The 12764-nt window shown below is 43.5% G+C and overlaps 1 protein-coding gene across 3 annotated transcripts in view; it reads left to right on the top strand.

The window, feature by feature from the left end:
• arhgap29a (Rho GTPase activating protein 29a) overlaps positions 1-12764 on the top strand; it is a 35193-nt gene that overhangs the window by 4449 nt on the left and 17980 nt on the right. For all 3 annotated transcript variants that reach the window (XM_080050180.1, XM_080050178.1, XM_080050179.1), the window contains exon 3: positions 10854-10997. In XM_080050180.1, coding sequence (XP_079906306.1) covers positions 10854-10997 — 144 coding nt within the window. The remainder of the gene's footprint in view (positions 1-10853; positions 10998-12764) is intronic.

The following is a 12764-nucleotide window of genomic DNA, read 5'->3' as shown; positions in this document are numbered from 1 at the left end:
AGGACGGTTTGTGCCCATCCTCAGTGATCGTCTTCAAAGTGTCATTGTTGAGGTTTAGCACTAGCGTATTGTTGGGAGTCACTGACTTGCGCTGTGATTAGATGTGATTTAAACCCCCCCCCCACTCCCCCCCCCCTAATTTATGACCATATTGTCTACTGCAGCTCTTCACTTCAATAGTTCAGACCTCTCATTACCCTGACCACGCATTGAAAGTTCTTTGTACCATCAGGAGCCAATAGTCAAGAGCAATATTCAGCCTAGAGCCCTGATGTACCTCTACGGGATAGTGCATTGTCCTGACAGCCATATACTGCTGCTAACCGTCAGCTTTTTTTTTTTTTTTTTTAAGATTATTTTTGGGCATTTTCAAGCTTCATTTGAAAGTACACAGATGAAATGGGGGGACACAGAGAGAGGGGGGGATGACAACCAGTAAAGGTCCACGGATCGGAATTGAACCCGCGACCACTGCAATGAGGCCTGAGCCAATATGGTACAGGCTCTATCCACTAAACCACCGGAGTGCCCCAACTAGCAGCTTTTTAGCAGAACTGATACTTTCCCAAGTGAAGAATAGCTGTGTCCTGTGGGATTGGTCCCCGTGGGGGTCGCGGGGAGGGTTCTCCTGACAATTCCATAAAGAATGTTTTATTTTTAAGAAAATGTTTATTTTTCTAGCAATGCACGTCGACCTTAAATGGTAACTGTGACGTCGTTGAGGTTGGAGTCAATGACGCACGATAAAAATGTAATTCTTTCTTTTTTTTTTACTTGTGTCTGAGAAAAAATTGTTCAAGCGCTGTCATTCAAGCCAGGTCTGTGGTGAGCTCTCCTCACAGCATCTCTGGTGTGACAGATATACTCACATTCTTCTTTAAAGGACCAGTGGCCACTTCTGACGGACATGTAAGTAACTGAAGAGGGATTATTATGTTGAAGGTCGGGTCACAGAGGATGTTTTTCTCAGAGCTGATGAGCTGTGGAGCTTGGTCACTTGTGGCGTGCGTGCGTGCGTGTGTGTGTGTGTGTGTGTGTGTGTGTGTGTGTGTGCGCGTGTGTGTGTAACAGTGAATGGGGGGCCTCTGAGGCATCTCCATCATAAGATTAGCCGTAACAAAAATCAAATCTGGCCCTAACGGACTCTAAGGTTTGTTTTGGAGTCGCTGGTGTTTTGCAGGAGCTCTGCGGAAGATTGTTGTGCATTATCTCATTGTCTATTTTAGGAGAGTGAGGGTGTATTGTTGTGGCTGTCTCTCTGCCTGACTTTGACAGGTGTGTCATCAGTGTTTTCGTGTTTGGACGCTGCCAAGCAGAATGATCGCCACTTTTTGTATTTGTCAGCTGCTTAATGACGGCACCAGCAAGCTATATTCCCTCAGTGGAGCACCGTTTTAAATGTTACACTTCACTGAGCAATTATGTATATCCTTTAAGGGTGGAGTCAGCGATTCTCGGAATACGCTTATTGTCAAAATAACTTTTTGTCAACCTGTCCGTACTGTGCGTGTTGGACCTCTGTAGCTAGCCACATGCCTGTTTACAGAGACTAGGCTGTATACATTTTATATGTTTTCCAGCACCCATACAGCACGGATAGGTGTACAAAAAGTGATTTTGACAACAAGCATTCTCCAGAATCACTAACTCCACCTTTTTAAATCTGGATCTGTCTGCATTGTAATTAAAGAAGACTGATTTTCACTGCTGGGTTTTTAAATTCCTAATGCTTTTCTCTCGTCAGTTTTGTCTAAATACCCAGACCTGGCTTCAGCTAACGGGCTTTAGATTTTCTTTTCTCTCCAGGTGTCAACTTAGAAGCGAGGTGTGAAAACACATGTGAAATGATGACTTTGTCACAGTTTCATCATCATTAGTCACCGTTTGTAATGTGTCGGTGTTAATGTATGACAGCTGTGTGTTGTGCCTAGAGTCATAAGCGTTGAGTCATAATTGTCTTCTGTTAATCAGTGTGTGTGTTTAATTTTTTACATTGAATGTGTGCTTCTGGCTTTTAATCATTAACAGGTGCGTACTTAAAATGTTCAGCAGGTGTGTAAATGTTCAGAGACACACTTTAATGCACATGACTCACACTCTCATTTGGTTTCAAATATGTGGCAGGGAGCCCAAAAAAAGTTTCTGGAGTAAGTTTTTTTTTTTTTTGTCTTCAAATCATTTGGCAGTACAGATAATGGTGCAGTGGTTGAAGTAGAGATGAGGGGGGAAAACAGACGGTGCTTCTTCTGCCGTGATGCTTCAGCTTTGTGGGAAAGCCGTTCTGTCCAGGGTCCTCAGAGAAAGCCCAAAATGCTATTTTAGTGGTCTGTGTTCCAAATCACCCCTTGTGAAATACCAGCCTAAAATTAGCCCTACTTGGGCTTTTTCTCTAACCGTTCCAGACTTTCTTAATGGCTGTAACTGTGCTCTGTTTACACAGTCTATCCCACTGGGTCTGGGATCCACTGTAAAGCATTGCAAGCTGCTTCTTGCCTCTAGAAAGTTCCTTTTATGGTTATTTTTTACTGTGCCCATATTTAAAGCCACTGTAAATTACCCCAAACAGGCCACATGCAACTAGCCTTCCTTACTTCAAAGTTGGTTCTGGAGTCCCTTGATACATTTCCCAGAGATCTTGATTTAATCATACTGAGCGCTTATCTTGCACACTAAGCCCCCCCAACAGGATGTATTACATTACCTTAATTGTTTTGGGTGATCTTTTGTATAAAAGTACAGCTATTGTCTCAGCAGCATTAGTGGATGAAGTGCTAGGGGTCTTTGGATTGTTACCCTCCTGGGATTAAAGTGCATCGCGACATATGGCAGGTCCATTTATCCCCCTCTGTCTGAAAAAACAGAACTAAATGTCAAATCATACACGGTACAAGCCACCATCAGCTTGTAATCTGTCTTTCAGCAATGTACAATGCGTGCAATTAAGGAACGCTGCATACAGGTGGCAAATACCTGTCTAGTTGAATAGCTCAACTGTATTTGGAAGATTTGTAAGTTGTTTTCAAGTTGTAGCCCAAGGGAGCTCCCTCTCTCTCTCTCTGTCTCTCTCTCTCTCTCTCTTTCTCTCAGTGTCTCTCTCTCTCTTTCTCTCTGTGTGTCTCTCCTTCCTTCCCTCTGGTAAGATTTATAGTTATGGGCACTGTTTTTGCTGGGGCTGCTTTGTTCCAGGAGTCTGTCGATGTCTGCCACGCACTAAGATAAAGTTCCCACACTACACATTGGAAGCAAAGGAGTGTGGGCTCTGATGAGGAGGCTGAGGAACTTTGTGTCCAACTGTTAAGTAATCAAGGAGGATAGTGAATATGGCAGAATTATTCAGTAGTCTTCTTACCTATAACTCCGAACAAAGATTGCAGATTTAACTGCCCCCTTTTTGGTTGTGTGATACGAAGCCCTACCCTCACTCTGCTTGGATTAAGGATTTGATGCAAAGATGGCTAATTTATCCTCTGAATAAGCCTAAGTAGCCCTTGAATCTGTAGCCTGTAACCCTGTTCATTGGATTAAAGACATCTATAATTAGGCGAGGCAGTATTCTGTTAACATCCTGCACTTTTAAACAACGTGTGGTGCAGGGAGCCAATATGAACGTTGAATTGAGATGCATCCACTAGAAGCCATGCCAAATTATGAAATGACCTCTGCTCATTTCGTAGGTGAGATTTTGCTGAAAAGTTTCAAATGTTTTTCACAGCGTATAGCAGTGGTGGAACTGAACATAATTGGCCTTGTGCTCTAACCGGAGCCCAGTCAGGGCATGCTCGCATGTGACCGGGTCAGCCCCATGCTGGGTTCAGCTCATAACTGGTTAAGGCCAATAGAGTTGACGGGGGAGAGAGAGAGAGAAGGACAACCAGCCACTGTCTTTGTCCACAACATTCTGTAAGTTTAGGAGCTCTGTGAAAGGAATAGAGACGCTTTTTGATTAGGAGGTAAACAGACTGAGCGTGAGGCATAGCCACTACCAATCTGCCCTGTCTTGTGAGACTCAAATTAGGTGTCATTGGAGTGTAGAGAGGGCGGGGGAGGAAAGTGGAGCCTTTAAGTTGTGATTTAAACATACGGCACACAAGCAGCAATGCCTGTATCTGTCTCTCGAAATCGGCTTCTCCAAGCTGATAAACTTACTATAACAAATAGCGCCTTTCCATGTAACCAACTGTTAGGACAGAATTCAGGTGCATCCAAAACAGCACATTTCCCAACCGTTTGGCATTTAAATATTTCACTAGATTGGCAAGTAGAGATCATTGCCCCCACAGCTCTGAATACCTTCACCATGTTTGTATGGAACTCTACAGATGTTTTTTATTGTTTGTCTTTATCTTCCAACATATTCTTTAAATGCTAGTTATATTATCCCTTTTTAATACATTTTTTTTTAAATTGGCATTCTTCCAACTGTATGCATAAAACCACCCATTTCCATTCCACACTTGCTGTTGCCCAAAGTGGAGAGATACTCGGAATGGTTTTGTTTTGTACACTTGACCAAATGAAATGTCTTGGCAGATATGAAAGTAAGTTTTCTAGTGCAAGCTTTCCGGCGCACAAAGCCCATTCTTTCAGGATTAGGATGCTATTAAATCTAAACAGTGTCCTCTTGTTCTCAATGCTGAGTTTGTCCCCCAAACTTAGCCCCTCACCTCCCAGTTCTAGCCCTTGACAGGTGTACTAAAGGGGCCTATCTTTGTACTTGTTGGACAGCTTCTCTGGCCTGCTGATGTTCCTTTGCCTACATTGCACCGCTTGGGGAGCCACTGTAGTCTCTTCTCCTGTCTAATGCCAGAGAAGTTTGGCTGCCAGCTAGAGGTTGCACGGTGGGGGGATTTGCAGTTTTCTCTTAAAGAAAGCATAGTTGGAATGCCAACCTTCAGAGCTTTGCATCAACAGTAGGCGGAGGTGGTTGTGATGTGAGGGGGGGGATATCCACAGAGAAAGGTTGCCTGTCTTTCCTCACAGTGACAGACAGCTCCAAAGAGAAATGAAAGAGGGGGGAAAAACAAATTCTTCACTACACACTGGGTATCTCATTTATATGCGCAGGACTAAAGAGAGAAATATCCTAGAGTAAATGTGTTTGAAGGAGATCTTTTTCTCGTTTCAACAGTTCACCCATGGATTTAAGAATAATTGTCAGTGTTATATCGGATCTTCAGGGTTTGCAATATGTGGTTATATCTCTCGTGTTGCTTTTATAGTAGCAGACTTTGTCAGGCGTTTCCTATTTTAAAGCCTTCACTGAGCATCGTTTTCCATTTCCCGTTTGGTTTCTTGAGCTAACAGCTAACAAGCCTGACAAACGCAGTAGCCTGCATAGGGGGAACATGGAAGCCCCCTGCCTAGGTAGAAGGTGCTGTGTGTCTAGCCCTGGCCGCTTTTTTTAAACGCCAGCTCTTTGTGCACGCAGTCATGGGAAAAAGACCTTCAAAGGTGAAGCAACAGGGAATGCCTCGGTATGAGTCTGGGAAAGGCAAGGTCCCCCTGCCTTTTTACCAGCTGCATGTAATCTGCTAATCCGTGGAGTGGACCGCCGGTGGTCTGTCGGCAGAGGTGGACCAGGGCCACTGACCACAGGAAGTAGGGAGGGGGATATGGAGGGACGTATGGGCCACCCATTGAAGTGACCCTGCCCAAGTGTTAAAGGTTAAGTGGACCCATTTTGCAAGATCCCCTTATAGTCTGGCAAATAGTTTGGATTTGGAGTGAAGCAGTGGGCTCATTTTAAGCATTGGGCGTAAATACCTCATTTAAGATCTGGTGATGTTGAGATGGCATTTCACCCTAAGGCTATTATAGAAGAATCGTTTTGAACAAACCAGAGGTTATTGAGTCACACAGTGATTGATTATTAGACCCACATTCTGTTTGCCTTGTGAAGAAGGGGGCAAACCTCAAAGGAACCTCTTGAAACATAGGCTTTACCAAAGCTTTTGATGAATGCACAATTTCCTTGAAACAACTGCCACTATACAGAGGCAAGGTTTGTGAGTAGTTGGAATGTCCAGCTGTGGTCTGACTCAATAGGACACATTGAGAGTGTTTTGATTGACATTGGTCATGGGCAGCCTGTCTAACATCCTATTTTAGCCCCCACTGCCAGGAGCTGCTTCCATTTGATGGGACCACTGCAGACCCAGTTGTGACATGTTTAGTGATTTCACACTTGCTTTGTGGCAATAGGCACCCCTCCGTTCCCTCAAATGTTTTGAAGCATAAATAATACATTGCTCCCATGATTTGCGATGCATGACTGAGCATAGCTAGGGTCAGAGCGAAAGGAATGTTGCCAAGTCATATTGTGTCAGGCCCTAGTTGAAGTTCTGTGCTTCAAAGAGATATGTCCAAAAAAAAAAGTGTTCTTATGGTACACAATCAACAAAAATGCCAGCATCTGTTTTTTATAGCATTGATGGTCTTGTGCAACAAAACAAATTCCATTTCTTCTCATTATGGTAATCTATAAATTGTTGGGCGATTTCTTTTCACATTCAATGCTTGAGTCTCACTGGACTCGCCACAAAACCTGATTTTTTTTTTCTTAATATTCTTCAGTTTTCTTTGAGTGCAGCCAAACTGACACATGGCTTAAGCAAAACAACCGTTCAAAGACATATTGCATACACTATTGTAAATGTAAAATACATATGAGCATAGCTTCCCTTTGTTAAGTAGAGTATTTGCATAGCATGCTTGACCACTAATAACATTTGAATCGCACAACTTTTGGGTATTCGGTGTGGTCGGAATGGAAGGTCGTATTCTGAACTTTTTCCCAAATAGAGAATATTGCTTATTTTTGCTGGCTACATGGTTTATGCTCACCAATATTGAATCCACACATATAATAAAGAATACATCAATAAGTGTGTAACATATTTTTTCTTTCAATACCAGAACTGAACAACAACATGTTGATCAAATGGGATTCTATGGCCTCATGTCTGTCCATTGTAGGTTGCTGCTCCAGAAGGGGCATCTGAATGTTTTGGTATTGAGGTGTCATCTCAATGGTGAATGATTTGACAATGTTTTCATTATGGATCCCCCTCCACCCTACGCGCCTGCAACTCCCGTTCCCCGCTCCCAAACAAGAGGCTGGAATGTTGGGTTTCCATGACGCTAATGAAGTAAAAACCTGGCAATGTGCTACTGGCAGCCTCAGAGCGGCTCCTGATCCGCGGCCTCCTTCTCATCAGGATCAGAGTCTGATCCCCCTGTAGCCTTCATTCACCAGGGCTTATTATGCCCAGGAATGTCTCTCACTCTCTCTCTCTCTCCTTCTCTCATAACCCCCACTGAAGCAGGGAAGTGGGGTGCAGGGATAAATTTGGGACAAATCCCAAGGGAGAGTACTACCCCAAATAACACACTACCCCCCCCCCCCCCCCCCTCCCGCCCCCCAAAACCAACCAAAACTCCTCCCCTATCACTCTTTACAATCCTCCCACTGCTAACCATCACACATGGACAAAAGACACATACGCACACCCTCAAATCCCTCTTTTCCCGTGAAAACTGAAAAGCTGCAGTTGTGATTTATTGTTCCATAAATGCTTCATGTGGTAGCCCCCTTGAGGCAGCAAGTCCCGCTGTTTGCTAGTGTGGCCCCCAGGGACAATAGGAAGTTCCATCACTCAAACAAGTCCTCCCCTGCAAAAAAAAAACGTTGTGGTCTTCCCTGGGGAAAAAACAGAGCGATCTTCCCGGCAGCTGTTTTTATTTTATTTATTTTTTTGCCAGTTTTCAGATGGCTTAATATTAGCCTTCTGAAACTGCAGCTTTTTCCTTTCCAAATGTTCTTTCCCATATACCAAAAAGTGACATTAACCACCGCTGACACGACACACACTAGTCAGACGGCCCTCCCTGGTGGGAACAAGTCTTCTTCTCTTTTGTGTCTCGCCCAGAATGGCAGTTGAAGGGTTAAATCATCAGTCTCTGTACATTATCCCCTGTCCTGCTGAGCTGGTGGACACAACCATAAGGTCTTGCTAATTAGCCCCCATTTAGGATAGTCCAATGGGCCACACAGCCGCCATTGAAGACCGAAGCTCATGGAGCTTTTTTGCAAAGGAAGACCCTCTGTCTCGTGGGGCATTCATGGCTCAGGCTCGTCCTTAATAAACCTCTAGCTTGTCCGGAGCCTGATGCCTCCCAGGACTCCAGGGATTCAGTTACTCGTCCGGTGAATGGGAGACTATAGCCTGTGTAGGGATGATTTAGGCCGTTAATAATGATAATGTCCATAAATGGGAACCTAACTGACCTGGACCAATTAAGGGCTTAGGGGGTTAAAGCGGCTCATTGAAAACTTTGACCCCTTATCAAATGATTTCATGTTGGAGGTCACTGTATAAGATTGCAAGAGATAAAGCCCAGGGACTATATAGACTAAACCATTGTTTGCACACCTAAAACACCTACATTTTGTTTAATTTGTCATTTGCCAGTCGAATGGATTTTCGTTTGTGATCTGATTTTAATACTACGGCACACATGCCAATACAAAATAACAGTGTTTACAGGGCAGTGTTTCTCCTTTACTCTAGGATTGTACAAATGTGCAGTAATCCAAGCTACCAACAAAGAGAATGACCTTCTCTGCATGCTGTATGTGCACCGATTGTATAGAAGAAACGGAGTCTCGGTTTGATGCGTTGCTTGTGCCAGAAGCACACCACTGGCCCTTTTCCTGCCTCCACTGGCCCTTTTCCTGCCTCGTGTGAAGTTGGCCAGCTGAAACAAAAAGGACGAGAGGCTTTTGTCATCAGAAACTACTCTGTCCTTGGCACTCGAAGGAGCTGTGCATGACATGTGATGAAGATGGATGAAAATGGTTGCTAAGGTGAAGGATAGGACTCTCCTGGTCCTGTGGAGAAAGCTTTTTGGCAAACCAGAAGCAACGGGGCATGTTGGCATGGAGGAGTTCATGTTGCAAGTGGAACAGTCTGGGATTTGTACTGGTCCTTATGTAATCATGTTGGTGTGTCTGTGTTTCAAGCGCTCTGTTTGCCAAGGTTTTGTTTGTTTGTACGAGGATATTTTGCAAGCGTTTACCTGGAGTTACGTCGTGACCTTGGTGCGGTGTTATGTTCTTGCATCTTACCTAATCACTCCAGGTCTCTTTGGATTTATGTTAAGTGGCCCCTTGTTGATTTGCAGGGTGTGCGCATTGGCTGCATTTAAGTGGGTGGGTAAGTTTTGACTGCATGTTTGATTATTGTTGTGACCAGTTGGTCAGTATGAACTTGTCACCTGCTTGTAAACTGACTGGATTCCGGGTCAGGCCTCAGCTAGCATTGTCATGGTGGCTACACAGACCCAGTGTTATTAGGCCCGCTGGCGGCACTATTTGTCCCACTCCAAAAAGAGGGCTAATGAATAAAAGAAAAAATGGGAGACAGCTAAAGTCGTTCTGATCCCCCCTTCCATGAAGGGGTAATCCAGGGGTGATCGTCAGCACAAAATGTGGCTTTGACTGCCTATATCCATTCTTTGTGTGTGTGTGTGTGTGTGTGTGTGTGTGTGTGTGTGTGTGTGTGTGTGTGTGTGTGTGTGTGTGTGTGTGTGTGTGTGTGTGTGTGTGTGTGTGTGTGTGTGTGTGTGTGTGTGTGTGTGTGTGTGTGTGTGTGTGTGTGTGTGTGTGTGTGTGTGTGTGTGTGTGTGTGTGTGTGTGTGTGTGTGCTGGTGCGTGTGTGTGTGTGTGTGTGTGGTATTGTTTTTAGCCTATAGGAAGTTGCATGCAGATCAAGAATAAACTCAATTGTATGCAAGTATGATGATCACAGTTAAAGCATGGAATAAGACAGCCTGCCCTACAACATAATAGGCATTTAGTGTGGTTACAGTTTAGAATTGAACATATTTTGTTCAAAATGCCAGTTGTGTGTGTGTCTGTGTGTTCTTTTTACGTGAGATACGTAGAGATGTGTGTCCCTTCGCCATCTCTCTCATTTTCCTAATGTGCCATTCATTTTGGGAATGCCTGCCATGCTACCCGACATTCCCCAAAATGTCACAACACCTTGTAGTACACAGTCTGTCACGGTTGTTCAAATGTCACCTTGACCATTTCATGTACCATTACATTTTATCATTCATGACCTCATTCCTCGGCCCTTGCTCAGAGCACATTATCAAGGTTACTTCATGTAAGTGCATTTTATCCCCCTTGTGTTTATGGGGATGACTACTAGTGTTAGTAAAGTCACAAGCAGTACACACAACCACATAGCTGAGATGCCATGTTTCCTTTGTTTAACTGACTAGCTGTTGACCGCATAAAGAGCAGAGCAGTGTATCACGTTTATTTATGCACTTGGCTGTCAGGTTGGCACCGTTTTAGTTCTATGTGTACTAGTGTAGGTTTGCTGAGTTTTGTGCTTTATGGCCCAGTTGCTTAGACAGACCATTGAGTGCTATAGTGTTGGCTAGCAGTGCTGTGAATGGGTAGCAGTAGTCATACATGGCTGCCATGGTCACTCTTTCAACCAACAAAGCTGGAATGTCATGTAGTAATCCTGTTTTTCCAATGAGGTTGCGCCATTCATTTAAAGAAGAGAGGTTTTCAAAGAGCTGGGTTCAATCTGCTCATCTGAGGAATCTTTCAGCCTCAGTGCGAAAATACAACTCCAGTCACGTAATTAAAGCATAATTGTCCCACTCAAGACATACTTCAAAGCATTAAGTATGACCTAAATACTAAATAATGTAATTGTTCTAGCCTCTAAAAATCATATGCAACATACTTGTCAATGGCATCATTTTAAAGAATAAATGCTTGAGAATAAATGAATAGTCACGTCAAAAGTGTCTCTTTTTGTCACTCGCAGAGCACCATGAATGCCTCCATCAGGCAGCTCACGAGCGTCTCGGGGAGCTGCTGCGAGTCCTGAAGGCCATTATCAGCAAACACCAGAGCCTCAACTCTGTGGACATCCTCAGTACAGCGGGAACCGTCATCGCCACGGTCAAAGGTGAGCAGTGATGACCAGAGCTCCCTTTTAACACACACACACACACACACACACACACACACACACACACACACACACACACACACACACACACACACACACACACACTACTCGCAGCGCTCCTGTAAAACATACCAGCTACTCCTCCACTCCTCATTAGGTCTGTTTTCCGTCTCTTGCTTATCTAATCCCCCCCCCCCTACTCACATGAAGGTTTTATCTACTGGACATTCACTGTTACTATGTCCTCTCTCACTCTGTCCTCCCAGGTCTTTTTTTTTTCTTTTTCTCAAGGCTTCAAAGCAACGCAGCCCTGTCAGAAGTCACTTGCGTGCCTAGAATGCCGCAGCATGTGTTTCAAACCCCATACAGAGACTAAGAAAAATAATATTTGGGAGTCAGATACCTGATTCAAGAGGTCTTTGTGTCCTTTGTGCTTTGTCTGCCAGTCCAGCGGGAAATACACCGAGGAATCCTATTCAGGCTCTTATTCTCTGAGATTATGATCTGGCATGCAGGTCAATTCTTAACTTGGCCGCCACACAAGAATCCCAGTATACCTCGTCTCCATTTGAAATGCAAAGAGGGGCATAGAGGGGCTGCATATAGCTTTTTGGAAAAGCTGTTGCTTAATAAAGAATGGTGACATGCTGAAGTGTATAAAGCCCGAGGAGGATCTGCATATTAATGTAGCTCACCTTCACTGAGATATTTGGAATGAGTTCACCCACACAAATGGGTGTGTGCAGTTGTGTGCCATTATAAACAATTATTAAGTCTGTGCAAGTCCCACCTTTCGTGCATCAACTTGACATTTTGTGAAGCATTCAAACGTGATGATGCACAATGTAGACACAGATTAGGAACTGTTCAATAAGGGAGCCTAGATTTGACAGCTTTCATACTAGCGTTCTTAATGGCCTACTTCACCGGTTGGAATATGAAGGTGTATTGAACTCGGAGATCCTATTTGGTATAAATGTGCCAACAAAAATTAAATCGGATCATCCTAGCCTAAGAAAAGGCAGAAAGAGTGTTTTATGGTCTCACTGTCTAACCCTACAGTTTCCTTCTTGTGACATCACAGTAAGGGTTAGGATTAACAGGACAGCTGGGCCAAGGGAAGACTAAGGGAAGACTGAGGGAAGAAAAACCTCATTCATTATATTATAATAGTCATTTTATAATGATAGAACGCTGGTTCCGTATGGGTGAAGTATTCCTTTAAGGTTCTTAGTGATGTTGCATGTAGAAGGATTTTTAAGAATGTACATTTAACAAATATATATATTTATTTTTAAATATAACCATTTAAATGTATTTTGATGTAACCACATTTACTGAAATCATCATATCTTTTCATAATGATGTGCAGTGAAGCATGCTATAATGTTTCTTTGCCACTAGGTGGCCAGAGTTGCTCACTTCCTGACCCTCAGAGAGAATGTCTCTACTGTACTCCTCTACCAACATTTTTCACTACAAAACCTAAAAGCCTTGGATAATAAATGTAGGCATGCTATGATATGTAAATGTGTGTCATGTGATGAGGAAGTTGTGTTTTGTTTAATGATAGTTTAATAGAAATAGTAAAAGTGTACCGCTTTATTGTACAGGCCAGATAATACAGTGTTATGTTTGTGTTTTTTCTACTCCCTCACACTTTTAAGGTGCACCCAAACATAACATCAACTTGCTGTTCACATGTAGAGTTTTTTTTTCCCACTCTCTGCATCCTGTGATAGTCAAATTGTTTTGCATGCCACA

Source organism: Ammodytes marinus, assembly GCF_949987685.1.
Source record: "Ammodytes marinus genome assembly, chromosome: 21".
Classification (NCBI taxonomy): domain Eukaryota; kingdom Metazoa; phylum Chordata; class Actinopteri; order Uranoscopiformes; family Ammodytidae; genus Ammodytes; species Ammodytes marinus.
The sequence above is the reverse complement of the archived record's forward strand: the minus strand, read 5'-3'. Positions and strand labels throughout refer to the sequence as shown.